Here is a 13399-nt window from a genome sequence, read left to right on the forward strand (position 1 = left end):
CGCGCGAGTTCGTTTATTGTCACCGCCCTGTCTCGACGACGTCCCGCCGCCGTCGCCTCTGCCGCCACCACTGCCGCCACTGCCGCCACTGCCGCCACTGCCACCACTGCCACCACCGCCACCACCACCGCCACCGACACCGACACCGACACCGCCACTACCACTACAACCGCCGCCGCTGCCGCTGCCGCTGCCGCTGCCGTCGCCGTTGCTTTTGCGTCGCTTTCAACGTCGAGGGAGTATGCTTGGATTGTGTCGATTGCAGCAAGGTGGTTCGGTTCTTAGCGGCGACCGCTCTTGTCTTCGTTGGGGGGAGCTCGCGTCTTTTTTGCTCTCCCCGCTGCTCGACGTGTGAAACTCGCTTCGCGGTTGCTCGATGCTCCATTGTGGCTGTGGTAGCACTTTTGGAGGTTGTGTTTGGATAACCATTGTTTTCGTTAGTCGTGCACGTACATACATACGCTGCTCGAAATACTCGTGGTAATTGCATTGGTAGTGCACACTTGGTTACGAACGTGGCGTTGCTCGACAAGTGAGTTTAATGAGATTTTGATTATTATTTCTGTTTGTCGTTATTAATCAACAGCTGATTGGAATTCTTATCTTTTGATGTTGCATTCAAATTGTAAGTGCCTAATGCAGCACGCAATTTCATTTCGTATCCGCTGTCCGATGCCTTTTACCTTTCGCTTATTTTCACTTTGATTAAAAGTACCTCCGTGCACATTAGGGGTTATTAAACTTTGATAGTTATTTTGCATTTATCAAATATCTATGCAAATTTATCTTTTGATTTATGCTCGTGTATACGCACACCACCTATCTACAGACACACAGACACACAAGCGCGCGCGCGCGCATGAATATATATATATATATATATATATATATATATTTATATTAATATATTTATATATAATATATATATATATATATATAGATGCATCACGCAGGGACAAGCTCACGCATACACGCACGCCCGCGTGCGCACACACGCATGCATATATATTCTTTTTTCATAGAAATCATAAAGCATTTTAACTTCCTATATAATGTGTAACGTTTAGTCAATTATTCTTGCTCATATTTCTAGTGTGTATCGTTCATTGAAAGAAAAATTGAAATGATTTGGTCTCAAAATGTGCCCCGAGTGCTCGAATATATCAATGTAAACCATGATTGCATTAATATTTTAGAAATATATTGTCATCTATTCGCTACACTTTATAACATGTATATTACTATATTTAAAAATATCAAATTTATTGCCAATAATTTTATTTTAATTCAACAAAAGTATATCCAATTTCATAAAATATTAAATTTCTTGAAGACAGTTGTAAAAAATGATCGATGAATCGCTTATTCTCATATTTACATTAATGTCTTATATGTACAATGAACAATTGGTTTCTGATAACTTGAATCAACAATTTAATGAATAAAATAAGTATAATATAGCATACGTGCACGTGTTCTAAATTATGTTTTGTTTCAAGTTATTTTCTTAAATATAGCTTTTATGTATCGTTTCACCGATTATGTGTTTATTACTGAGTATTTGAAAGCTTTTTGGCACGACGTACTATAGGGTAATCGAAATTAACATAGGCCGTACTGGGCTACAAACGCAAGATCTATTCTATTGCAACCATCATTTAGGATAAAGACTTTCTATTGCAATTGTAACAATAATGCTTATTATTATTAGAATAGAGTAATAACCTATAATAAACAAAGTATTAATATTTTTAATGCTGAATTTTTACATGGAATGTATATTACATATTAAAATTCTTTTATCATAAGATAGGAGTGAGAATTTATTGATCGTTATAAGAGACCACTGTACACAATAATATCCATAGGTGTCGTTAGATAAGATATATAAGAACAAACTCGATAATATCGAATGATTTAATTTATAGATGAAGCCAATCAATAAAATAATTTTAATGTAGCAGCTGTACTTAGTATATATTATTGAATCTTTATTTTTGCATAATTATGAGCCATATTTCTTACGCAATGAAGGAACAATGTAATAATATTGATTATAAAAATAGTTAACTCATGGAATTAAATATCTGAAATATAAAATTATCTTAACCAATTCTCGAAAGGCAAATGATTATAGTCCCACTCGCAAAAAATAGATGCAATTTCCTTGTACTTCATTGTATAACATTAAAATTCCTTAACACATGTATGCGTACATGTATATATGTATATATTGTTTTTTTTTTTTTTTTTTTTTTTGATCAAGAAACTTATATAATCAATTAATAATACACCATCTGTCTATAAGAGTAAAATAGTAGAGATAAATTATAAGGTTATATGATGCGACGTTGAAATAATAAGTAATAAATGATATGTTTTGCAGATGATTCAGAAAATAAAGCAAATGCTAAGTCAGGAGAAAATCACTGTCCAAAGAGGAAGGTATGGCTAGTTTGACAGTAACAGCATCGAGCAAGAATAGTTCTCGAAGTGCATCTCCCAGCAGAACCAATATTTTCAGCTCACATAGTCAGCAGCAACAGGTCATCGCAGATCATACACCTAAATCACGGAATGCCAGCACGGCGTAAGTTTGTTACTGCATAATTACTTTGATTATCCCGAGTTTGAGATGAGATGCGATGAGATGATTAAGTCTGGCAAGAGTTTTATATTGTGAAATGGCTGCTGGGTGAATATTGTTAGAAAAGTCCCTAGTTGGGCATGCTAGAGCATCAGGAGATCCGACTTTTAATGTAAAAGTTATAATCTAGTCAGAGGAACGTAGTGTTGTTTTATAATAGATAAGCTATTTTCTGATGATTAACAGATATTATATAAAGAATATTATAGGAAGGAAAATGCCTGTAGCATTGCATCATAATTACTAAGTGATAATGTTATCTATAGGCATTTCCAATAGCTATTTCAAGCTCTTGAATCGAAGAGTCTTTGATATACAAGAGTACATTATGATTTCAAATTTTCCAAATATTAATTCAACCGACCGATTTCAAATGGTTTATTTAAATAGACTATCTATGGACAATATGCTTGACATATAATGTTAATTATTCAAAGGAGGATGAGGTATTAAAACGAGGAATTATGCTAATGTTTGTTGTAATACTTTACTAGCGTCTAGTTTTAATCAATGAAATTGTTCCTCAGTAAGCTTCTGATACCAAAGGCAGCGACTAATTTACCATCTCTGTCTATGGGCATATTTATAAACTATAACAATCTATCAAATACAAAATTCCCCACCTTCTCATTTTATTAAAAATTATTCTTTAGATAAATGTTATTTTAAGTGAGTAAATAATAAGCTTATCACGAACTTTAAATCGGCAATAAATTTTACCACAAGTGTGCTATCTATACATAATCTAATAGTTCTAGCATTCGTGAAACTAAAATAATGCACGATTCCCACATGAAAATATGCGCGGTCCCTTTCTCTTAGGGTCCAAGCTTTCCTAGAGACTTTCCTCATAACGCGTACCTAGCATATTTCACGCGCAATATTCTCATGTAACCGAACTTATAATTTTAAGCTCGAGATGTACAGACTTCCCGAATGTAGGCCACAGAACGTTATAAGTATCTTAATTAAATTAGCATCCCGTGAAAGGAAAACATTTTCCAGTGACATTTTTGTTTTGTTTTCTTTTGTTTTGTTTTATTTTGTTTTATTTTGTTTTTTCTTCTTTTTGATAAAAATGACTATAAACAAATTTTTCAATTAGCATCAATTGCAACAGCTGTACGTACGCATTGAACTAGATTTAATCTATTTAATCAATTGCAGTAGCTTATGAAAAGTATTGAATTACGCGGACAATAATTACAATAAATTAACTCTCTTTAAATATGAAATATCATTGTATTATGAATCAATTACGAGCAATTGTAAAATGTACACACTGTATAACGTACAACTGGTTGATCGATGTATTAAGAGATAATGCAATATTGACCTCTTATCAGCCGACTAATTCTATTTGCCGTTCATTTTTAATAATCATTTTTAATTTCTATTTTCCTTTATAATAATAGGCATTCTAACTTAACATTCTATTGATGCGTGAAAGTAGAAACGTATTGCTTGCCTCTGTAATACAATGCTTAACATTTCAAGCGCATCTTTATCATCATACGTTTGAAAGAAAATCGATAGTTTATTTTTAAAAAATTGTTCCAATTTACAGTTGCGAGACCAAATGTATCTATGCGTATTATCATTCCAATAATATATATATATATATATATATATATATATATATATATATATACATGATATTTTATGCAAATGAAGGAAAAACAAAGAGAACAAAACAAACAAAATAGTAAAATAGATAAATAAATAAATCAAAATTCCTAACGTTTCTTTTTGATATTTTATTTTATGTGAATGAAATGAGATTTGTCGTAAGAACCATTTGTTATCGTTAATCAAATTGCGTTACCAAATGTAATATTACGCGTAATCTTACTTTAAACGTTTTATTGATAATAATTTGAGAAATTAATAATTAAACTAACAGCGCGTATTTGATTTTCCCTATGATTCGAGTAAAGTATTATTTTACTTACCTTAATACAAACTTAATCCCGTACTACGTATTATTTCAAAATAAGTAAAACATTTACATTAATAATTAGAAATCTCGTTTTCTTATTATGTATTATATACATTACTTTATTTTTTAACTTTCTGACATATAAAACTTAAATAGAACAGAGATCAATACAAACAAAAAGTCATAGAGTAAAAGTACAGTTTTCGAACTGTTACAATGGAAGAAATATTAAAACTAATATTAATATATTATAAATAATTTTTACCCATCAACGCGTTATAATCGTAAAAGTGCATGAATCGTGCATTATAATTTGTTAAATTAATGCTTCATCCATTATGTTACGCTTGCTTTTCGAATCAATAATCGATATCAAATATTCTTTTATTATACGTTTATAAGAAATATAATAAAATTTATTAAAAAAAAAAAAAATGTAATTACAATCGGCTCTATGATAACTTCCAATCAATGAATTTTAATGATTACTTACGAGGAATATATGTCTAACGACAATTCCAAGTATTTCATCTGTGCCAATGAACGTGCATTAATAAAGGAATTACATTGAATAAATATTATAATCTATAGAATATTCAATAGTTCAATAGTTATTTATGATGTATGTTTTTACAAAAGGATAAACAGTAATTTTTAAAATTAATCGAATATAAATTATTAGTACGGGAAGCAAAAGTATATTTCACTTCAACCAAATGTAGTGATTTTATTATTGACGTATTGATCATTTGGATAATAACGGCAACGACAAGAACAACAACACCACCACCATTGATAATAATAATAATAATAATAATAATAACAACATTAATTTAAAGACAAATGTTTAAATTATTTGTTTGAAACTTTGTAGAATGGGGGATATGCTGTAAGGCCAAAAGAAAAATCGAATTATCATTCGAATAGACGTATTTATTCAAATTGTTTTTTTTTCTTTTTTCTTTTTTTTACCGTTATTTTAATGCTATTTCTTAATTTCTTTGTATAGTAGGCGTATAAATCGATTGCACTTCATTACGCCAATATGAAAACTCTTTGTGCTTATTCATTGTGATTAATTCACGAAAATGAGATATCGTAGTTTCTAGTTGTAGCTATAAAAATATGAATTTCACGGGAACGGAAGCTCACCACCCCTTTTATGTAGCTAATTTACACTAATTTGCGCAAAGACTTATCTAGTGCTTTAAAATTTGTCAAAATTATGCTCGGAAAAGTATCTCGAGAAGTAAGGACATAAAAGCACGTTTCGACGTCACTTAGTAAATTAAAATTTTAGAAAGTCGAAGGGAATGTAATTACTGCGCAGGCCTTCAACGATAATTATCAAGAAATCTCAATTAGTAAAAAAACGAAAAAAACAAAAAAAAACAAAAAAAAAATAGTGCCACTTGGACCAAAAGAAGCGTCGGGGCAAGTCGACCGAATCAATGAAACGAACCGGCTCGTTATTAAATACCCCCTCCCGCTATCGTCTCCCCACTCCCGCCCACGAATCCCTTAACAACCCCAGCGAAATCATATTTACCATATCGCGAAGGTTTTAACAGTCGGCCGAGCGCAAAGCGCAGGTCGAGCTTAAAAGTCAAGAAAGTCTAAAATTAGCGGAGTGAGACAGTAGTAACAGGGGCACAATGGAGCGCGTTAATGTTCGCGCACGTGCGGTCACGCAATCGTCGACAGGGCCAATAATGCATCCTTCCCGTTGTGTTCTCGCAGTCAGCAGCAGCAACAGCAGCAGCAGCAGCAGCAGCAGCAGCAGCAGCAGCAGCAGCAACCGACGACGACGACGACGACGACGACGGGGACGGGGACGGGGACGGGGACGGGGACGGCCGAGGGTAGCACGTGTAGCGGCGGAAGCGGGGGCGCCATGAGGGCCGGGGCCCCGAGGCAGCGATCACCCGGTGCCGTGGCACGAGCCGGCGACGCTTTCGACGACTCGGTCAACCTCTCCTTCGGCCTCGACACCGAGGACCAGTCCCTCCTGCACCTGGCCAACCCAGACGACGACATCGTAAGTCCTTACTTGCCCTCTTTCTTCCACCCATTAGCCTTTTAGCTTTCAGAGCTCGTCACTACGCGGTCAATTGGCGTCTGAGTGGACGGACGAGGAAATCGTGTTTCTCCAGATTTCTCCGCTCGGCCTTTCATTACGTCCATATCTCGTTCACGCGTCGCTCAGTCCTTACTAGCCTGGCCTCGCATTATTTTCAAATATCTCTCCGATAAGACGTTAATAGATGGTTGTTGGGCCAGTCATTCGCAGATAATTTCATACTATTCTGTCAAATAGCGAGTACGCAGTGCTAGGAATGTTATTTGTAACTTCTAGGATCCCAAGTATAAACTTATTGTCATATTACGTCTTACGGAGCACCAACGACAAATTTCGTCTCGTTAATACTTAAAAACACTACTTAAAAATCCAATGTCGTTCCAATCTTGATAAGACTATCATGACGTAGGAGCACATATTTTTATTTAACCCCGCTAAGGTGTATATATTTTTTTTTTTTTTTTTTTTTTTTTTTTTTTTTTTGCTGTTATGTCCAGATTGGCTACACACACTATTGTGTCCCCGATGGAATGAAAAAGTTGCGTGACAAAGTTGAAAGTTCAAAGTCCCGAGTTGGATTAGTTTTTATTTATTTATTTTTTTTTTGTTTTTTTTTGTTTTAGACGCTTAAATTTCTATTTTCCACATTCTCGATATCATCAAGTATCGAATGAATAAATCGACAAGTCAGAGAATAATTCAGCGATTCGTTGCCAATGAATTACGTTGAAAGTAATTACGAAATTAATGAAACCTTGTCTTTTTCATAGATTTAAAAAGATTTTGTATATTCTAAATACAGTTGAGTTTAATACACGTAAGTTTTAATTATTTATTTTAATTATTTAATTATTTGCGCTTAAATAGCTATTGATAAATCATCATCGAGCCTTAACTCTTTTAAATTAATCATATATTTAGAATAGAAAATTTATAAGGCAATAACACCTTCGATAGTTTTAGCATTTATTTATTTTCTCATTTCCTAAATTATTGACGAATCTTTTATGCGAATTTCATACATTTCCTCATAAACGTGAAAGTTGTAGTTAAAAAACAATTAACTTCCCCCGCCCCCTCCACCAGCTCCTTCACCGTCTCATCCTATTAGCGCACTAGTTGAAAGCTTCTTGCATTGAATTCTTTCGGTTAACCTTCTAATGATGTTCATAATATTTGAGCCAAGAGATCCTTGTCTTTTCCCTTTTCTTTTTACTACTACTCACATTAAAGTATATTGCAAGCGTTCATTGTCTATTCCGTGAATCATCATCGTTATTAAATTCTACATTACTTTCTTATTTCATAAAGTAAATTATTAGTATTAAGTACAATCTGTATTATTCGAAAATTTTTATACATTAATTTAAATTAATTATTTTTCTAATTATTAATCTTTCATCATTATTTCCAGTGTTATTAATCAATGGCAAACGTTAATTTATCATTGATAATATTAATTTTATCAAAAATTACATCTACTTAACGTCCTGAAATCGGCAAAAATTGAACATTATGATTATTTTATTATTTTTTCAAACGAGTAAATTTTTAGGCAATTAATTACCGGCAAATGTTTGAACTTTTCTATATTTTATCAGTCATCGGTATACCATATTCGCACGCCTATGATCGGTTCAATTACACGATCGCGGATATATTGTAAAAACATTATTATTAATCCGGATTAGCTGCTGCTTCCACACACTTTTCATGCATTTTGTTCAATATTGCTTCAATATTGTACTTCTTTTTACATTTAAAAACTATAACCTCCAACAACGGACTATTTCTATTTTTACAATCTTTTTATAATTTTGTATTGAATCTATAGCCCTTTGAAACATTTCAGCTAGATATTTCATGCGAGATATGAATTTATTTCCTACATAATAAAATGACAATTTAATTATTTCAACTGCTTTATATTGCTAAATTACCAGCACTTTTTAAATATATTTGAAATTATAAAAAAAAAATAAATAAATATGTTCTCATATTGACTTATTATTTATTGTGAATTTCGGTATAAAATATATAAAAAATATAAATTCTTTATTTTAAGTTGTAGGGATACAGTTGTCTTGAGATATTCTAATAAATGAAGCGAATTATTTTATTCCCTTTGAAGCCCTCGAGTTAAATATCGACTTACCAAGTATGAAAATACGATTATTTTCATAACCGAAAATTCGGGACGCTATTAAAAATTCAATAATATTATTAAATATTGGCAATTAATCATAATTGCTTATATAACGATTCCTTAAAGTGATAGATAAAGAATTTTTATTACGAGTATTAATTTACGAGCCATTTCTTTTCATTCACCTTCATTTAAAATATCATTGTATTTACATTTAAGGCCACTTACATTGTATTTATTTAATGGTAGTAATGATTTACTTTCATCTGCATAAAAAAAAAAAAAAAAAAAAAAAAAACTTCTCTTTCCTACAATATAACAATTTCACATGATAAATAATATATTATTTTTGAAAAATTACACAATTTTTCAGCTGATTGCCAAAAAAGCTCGCACGTAGATGCGATGATGTGATTTTGACAAGAACAATGTTAATTGATATTTAAATTTAATTTACAAGCAATATCTGTTGATAGTGTGTTTATAGTCGTAGCTCACTCTATTCAATCTTAATATTAATTTTACTTTGTTCGTATTAAGATGGCTTTACGTCAAACCAACATTCATTACGAGGATATTTATTAATAATTTATTCGACAACGTTTATGTATTATTGGAAAATGGAAACAATTTCATTCTTGAAAATTTATTTTCCTTAATATACATATGAATGTATTTGACATTTCTGGACAGATATGCATAACAAATTTTACAACTTTTGTTATTGATTTACAATCTTTTAAAGTATTGTCTACGGATATTAATATAATCGTCATTGTAATGCATATAAGCGCGTGCGTGCGTCATTGCTTTAGCACAATAAATATCTTGAAAATCGCAAAATTTATTACGAATAATAGATAAATGTGCCGATAAAATAATGAACAATATCACTGTTCGTAAAATGATAAATAATAATGGTATGTAGTGTAATCGAAGGCATATAATAGAAATGGAGAAGTTAGTTTGGAAATTTTGATAAATGACATGGTAAATCGTAGGAAAATAATTATTATAAGAGCAATAAAGTAAATAATTATGAAAGTTTAAATTGTAAGAAAAAAAAGTTTTTTTTTTTTTTTTTTTTTTTTTTTGTTTATATTGAAACATTTCATAGTCATTTACAGAACTCGGATGAATAGAAAATATTTACATATATATATATATATATATATATATATATATATATATATATATATATTTACAAATATAAAATTAAAATCCATTATGATGATAGAAAGCTCGTTAATGAACGTTAATGTGGTCTCGCTTTTATATATATATATGACATAATAAAATTGCAATATTCTTCTTATAATTAATCGTGCGCGTTCGTTAATAAAATATTTGTGATGAAATTGATTTTTGATAATTAATTGAATGAAATACTTGTCAATGTAAACAGAATGAAAGGCGCTCGTTTAATTTGCCGAGTAAATGTATTTATTTCACTATGAATGTGTAAGTATTCTATATTTTCTTTTATAGTTTGTGCAAACTATGAAAAAGGCACGAAAGCTGCTAAGAAACAAATTGTCACGTTATTTTTCTTTTAATCGGCTTTAACCATCATTGGGACTTCTAATAGCCCATTAAGCTACGCAGCCCCAGCGCTTAATGAAAATTTTTGTTCACCCAGGATTATAAAGTCGACTGTGATCCAGATGCACGTTGAAACTGGCATTTTCCCCATTTGTTTATTAGCATTTGTTTCCATTTGTTTCCATTTGTTTCCATTTGTTTCCATTTGTTTCCTCATATCGCGTCCAATACATTGCAGTTTGTATACAAACACTATCTGACCCACAATTTATCGCTTCGAAATCATTAGACTCTTATACGTCCAATGACGCATTATATTATTCCGCGTGTAAAATAGCGTAAAATTTTATATTTACCTATCAATATTAACGAGCTCGCCGTAATACATCTATTATTAGCTTGAAAATACTTCATTAGCTTGTCATAATAATTAGTTTTTTTTTTTTTTTTTACTTCAACTACTAGAGCACGTGTAGTAAGGCAGATTGTCGGACTTATAAAATAAGTTCTGCCAGAATATCACTTGATAATCATAAATGCTGCGAATGACGGCCCGCCACTCGGACATAACTTTCCAAAATATACAATTATTCCCGGCATTATTATTATTAATCGAAGTTATAGTTAAAGTATTAGGAAACTAAGTATTTAATTATTTAACATTTACAAAGTCGCCACGTAAAAGCGCTCATACGCGATCTCAAATTATCGGCGATCCAAGTTGCTCGGCGCTAATCGACGAAAGTCCGCATAACCCGAGAGAAAAAGAACGCTTATTACGACTTTGTGCGCATGTTGCTTTGCGAGCACCGAGCGAAGATCGCTGATGTATGTTTGTAGCAGGACACGTCGTGCCAAGCGGTCCACCAGGCCTCCTTCATTTCCAACGGCTCGACGGAGCTCATCGGCGACGACGTGGACGCGAGCGGTGGCCGAGTGAGACAGGCGATCGAGCACATACAGAACAAAATCGCTAAGACGCGCGAGCTTATAAGGACGGAACAGACGACCAGGGACGGTAAGTCATCAACCACCACGAGTCGCTAGATCAATTGGTGTGTGAATGTGTGTGTGTGTGGGGGGGGGGTAGACTCGGATTGTAGGGAGCAGCGAGGATTTGGGGAAAGGACGATACGTGAATCAGATCCTCTTGTCCTTGAATTCGGCTCCGCCGGTTGTAACGAGAATTGATCAGTGCCTCCTATTAGATAAGGGCTTAGGCTTCGATTGTAGGGCTTTGAAGTGGGTGGGTGGGAGGGAGGGAGGGAGGGAGGCGAACACAGAGATAAATGTTAAAATCCACGTAGTCGCGAGTTTAATCTAGCAGGGCACGACGATGCATCGAGAGGGCAAAAGACTTTTATTCTATTTCGCGATTTAATTCAGTAGTTAATCGCATTATTAACGAGTATTATTACTTTGGTTTATATTAAATTATCCTTACGTTGTCTTACATTGGGAGCAAATCCAATTTTCCACGATACTTGGCTAATAATTTCACTCACATTTTCTTAATAAAATTAACGATGTAAAATTGTCGATTATTAAATGAATTTTCACATTGTGCTTATTAGAATGGTATATTAAAAAGGCTGTTTTCCGATCTGCGAAAGACATATTTTCCGAATAATAAGAAAACTAGAGAGAAATATAGGCGATAAAATTAGTACGGAGCTTCATAAATTATCGGTTCGATGCTCGGATTTCATTATTCATCGAGCATGGATTAAAAATAGATTGGTATAGCAACGAATGGAAATATTCATTGAAAATGTTTAGGGCAAATTATTTGATTTTCAATGCGCGTTTAACTTTCATTGTATTATTCGCAATTGCAAATAATTATCTCATAATAGTTGAATTAATTCTTAAAAAAAAAAAAAAAAAAAAAAAAAAAACTTTAAAAGAAGATTTTTAAAACACTTTAGTTGGTATTTTGTATTAAGACAAAAGAAACAAAAAAAAAACAACAAAAAAAATAAAAAAAACCAAATCAACAAACCTAAAGAACAAAAAAAATTAACAAAATTATTGGCAATTATCGATTGATGAATTTATCAATAGAACTAACGTACGAACGAACGTTCGTTATTTTTTAATTGCGTTTTCAAAGAATGTAATCACGAGTTGTCGTAATTAATATATAAATAAACGTAATGTTTACGGCTAGTAAGAATTTTGTAGAATTTTCGCTCCAGTAGAGCAAACTTTTGCCGCTCTCTATTCGTAGCTAAAATCATCGAGTATTAGTAGAATATTATTATACTTTTCTTATAAAGTTTTCATAAATTTCTTATAAATCGATTGACGACTCTACGCACATAATATTTACATTTCACTTGTATTTTCTCATAAGATAATGCTCAAATATCTATTATAAATCCCTAGAATTTACAGAGTAGTATGCTTTGTAAATATTGTTCTTGAAATTTTGAATAACGAATATTCGTTGTATTGAACGAAGGCAAATAAAAAATTGATGCCAAATAATTTTAAACTAATTATCACGAGCTAATTTGTCAAATTGTTGAAGCATCGTGTTTAAAAAGTGCGCTCGTTAAAAACGAAGTTTATCTGTAATAAAACCAAGCCAAGTGTCTCCAAGTGATACGCGAGAAGTTCGATCGCGAAAAGTTTAATCGAAGCCGACCCGCCGTACGTCTCATAAGCACCCATTGAAGAGAGATAATGCATTTTCAGAGAATGTGAACGAATATTTGAAGCTTGCGGCCAACGCCGACAAGCAGCAGCGTACGCGCATTAAAACGGTCTTCGAGAAGAAGAACCAGAAGTCAGCGCACAATATTCTACAGTTGCAGAAAAAGCTCGACAGTTACACGAAAAAGCTCAGGAACTACGAGATGAATGGCGCACAAGTGGCCCATCGACAGCCTCGCGAAGTTCTTCGTGATATGGGACAGGGATTGAAGTACGTTCGAGTGCCCGCAAGAGATGTCGAGTGTATTTTGGGTTTTTGCATGAAATGTTACTACCCCCCCCCCCCCCCCCCCCCCCCCCCCCCCCCCCCCCCCCCCACCCCCCCCC

The 13399-nt window shown here is 33.0% G+C and overlaps 1 protein-coding gene across 1 annotated transcript in view; it reads left to right on the forward strand.

The window, feature by feature from the left end:
• The first annotated feature begins 203 nt into the window (after window positions 1-203).
• The window catches only part of Dmtn (transmembrane and coiled-coil domain 2 protein Dmtn), a 20507-nt gene continuing 7311 nt past the window's right edge, over window positions 204-13399 (forward strand). The window contains exons 1-6 of the mRNA XM_011501670.1: window positions 204-532; window positions 2387-2590; window positions 6327-6351; window positions 6418-6624; window positions 11198-11372; window positions 13055-13283. Coding sequence (XP_011499972.1) covers window positions 2448-2590; window positions 6327-6351; window positions 6418-6624; window positions 11198-11372; window positions 13055-13283 — 779 coding nt within the window. The 5' untranslated portion in view covers window positions 204-532; window positions 2387-2447. The remainder of the gene's footprint in view (window positions 533-2386; window positions 2591-6326; window positions 6352-6417; window positions 6625-11197; window positions 11373-13054; window positions 13284-13399) is intronic.

Source organism: Ceratosolen solmsi, unplaced genomic scaffold (genome assembly GCF_000503995.2).
Source record: "Ceratosolen solmsi marchali unplaced genomic scaffold, CerSol_1.0 scaffold28, whole genome shotgun sequence".
NCBI lineage: Eukaryota > Metazoa > Arthropoda > Insecta > Hymenoptera > Agaonidae > Ceratosolen > Ceratosolen solmsi.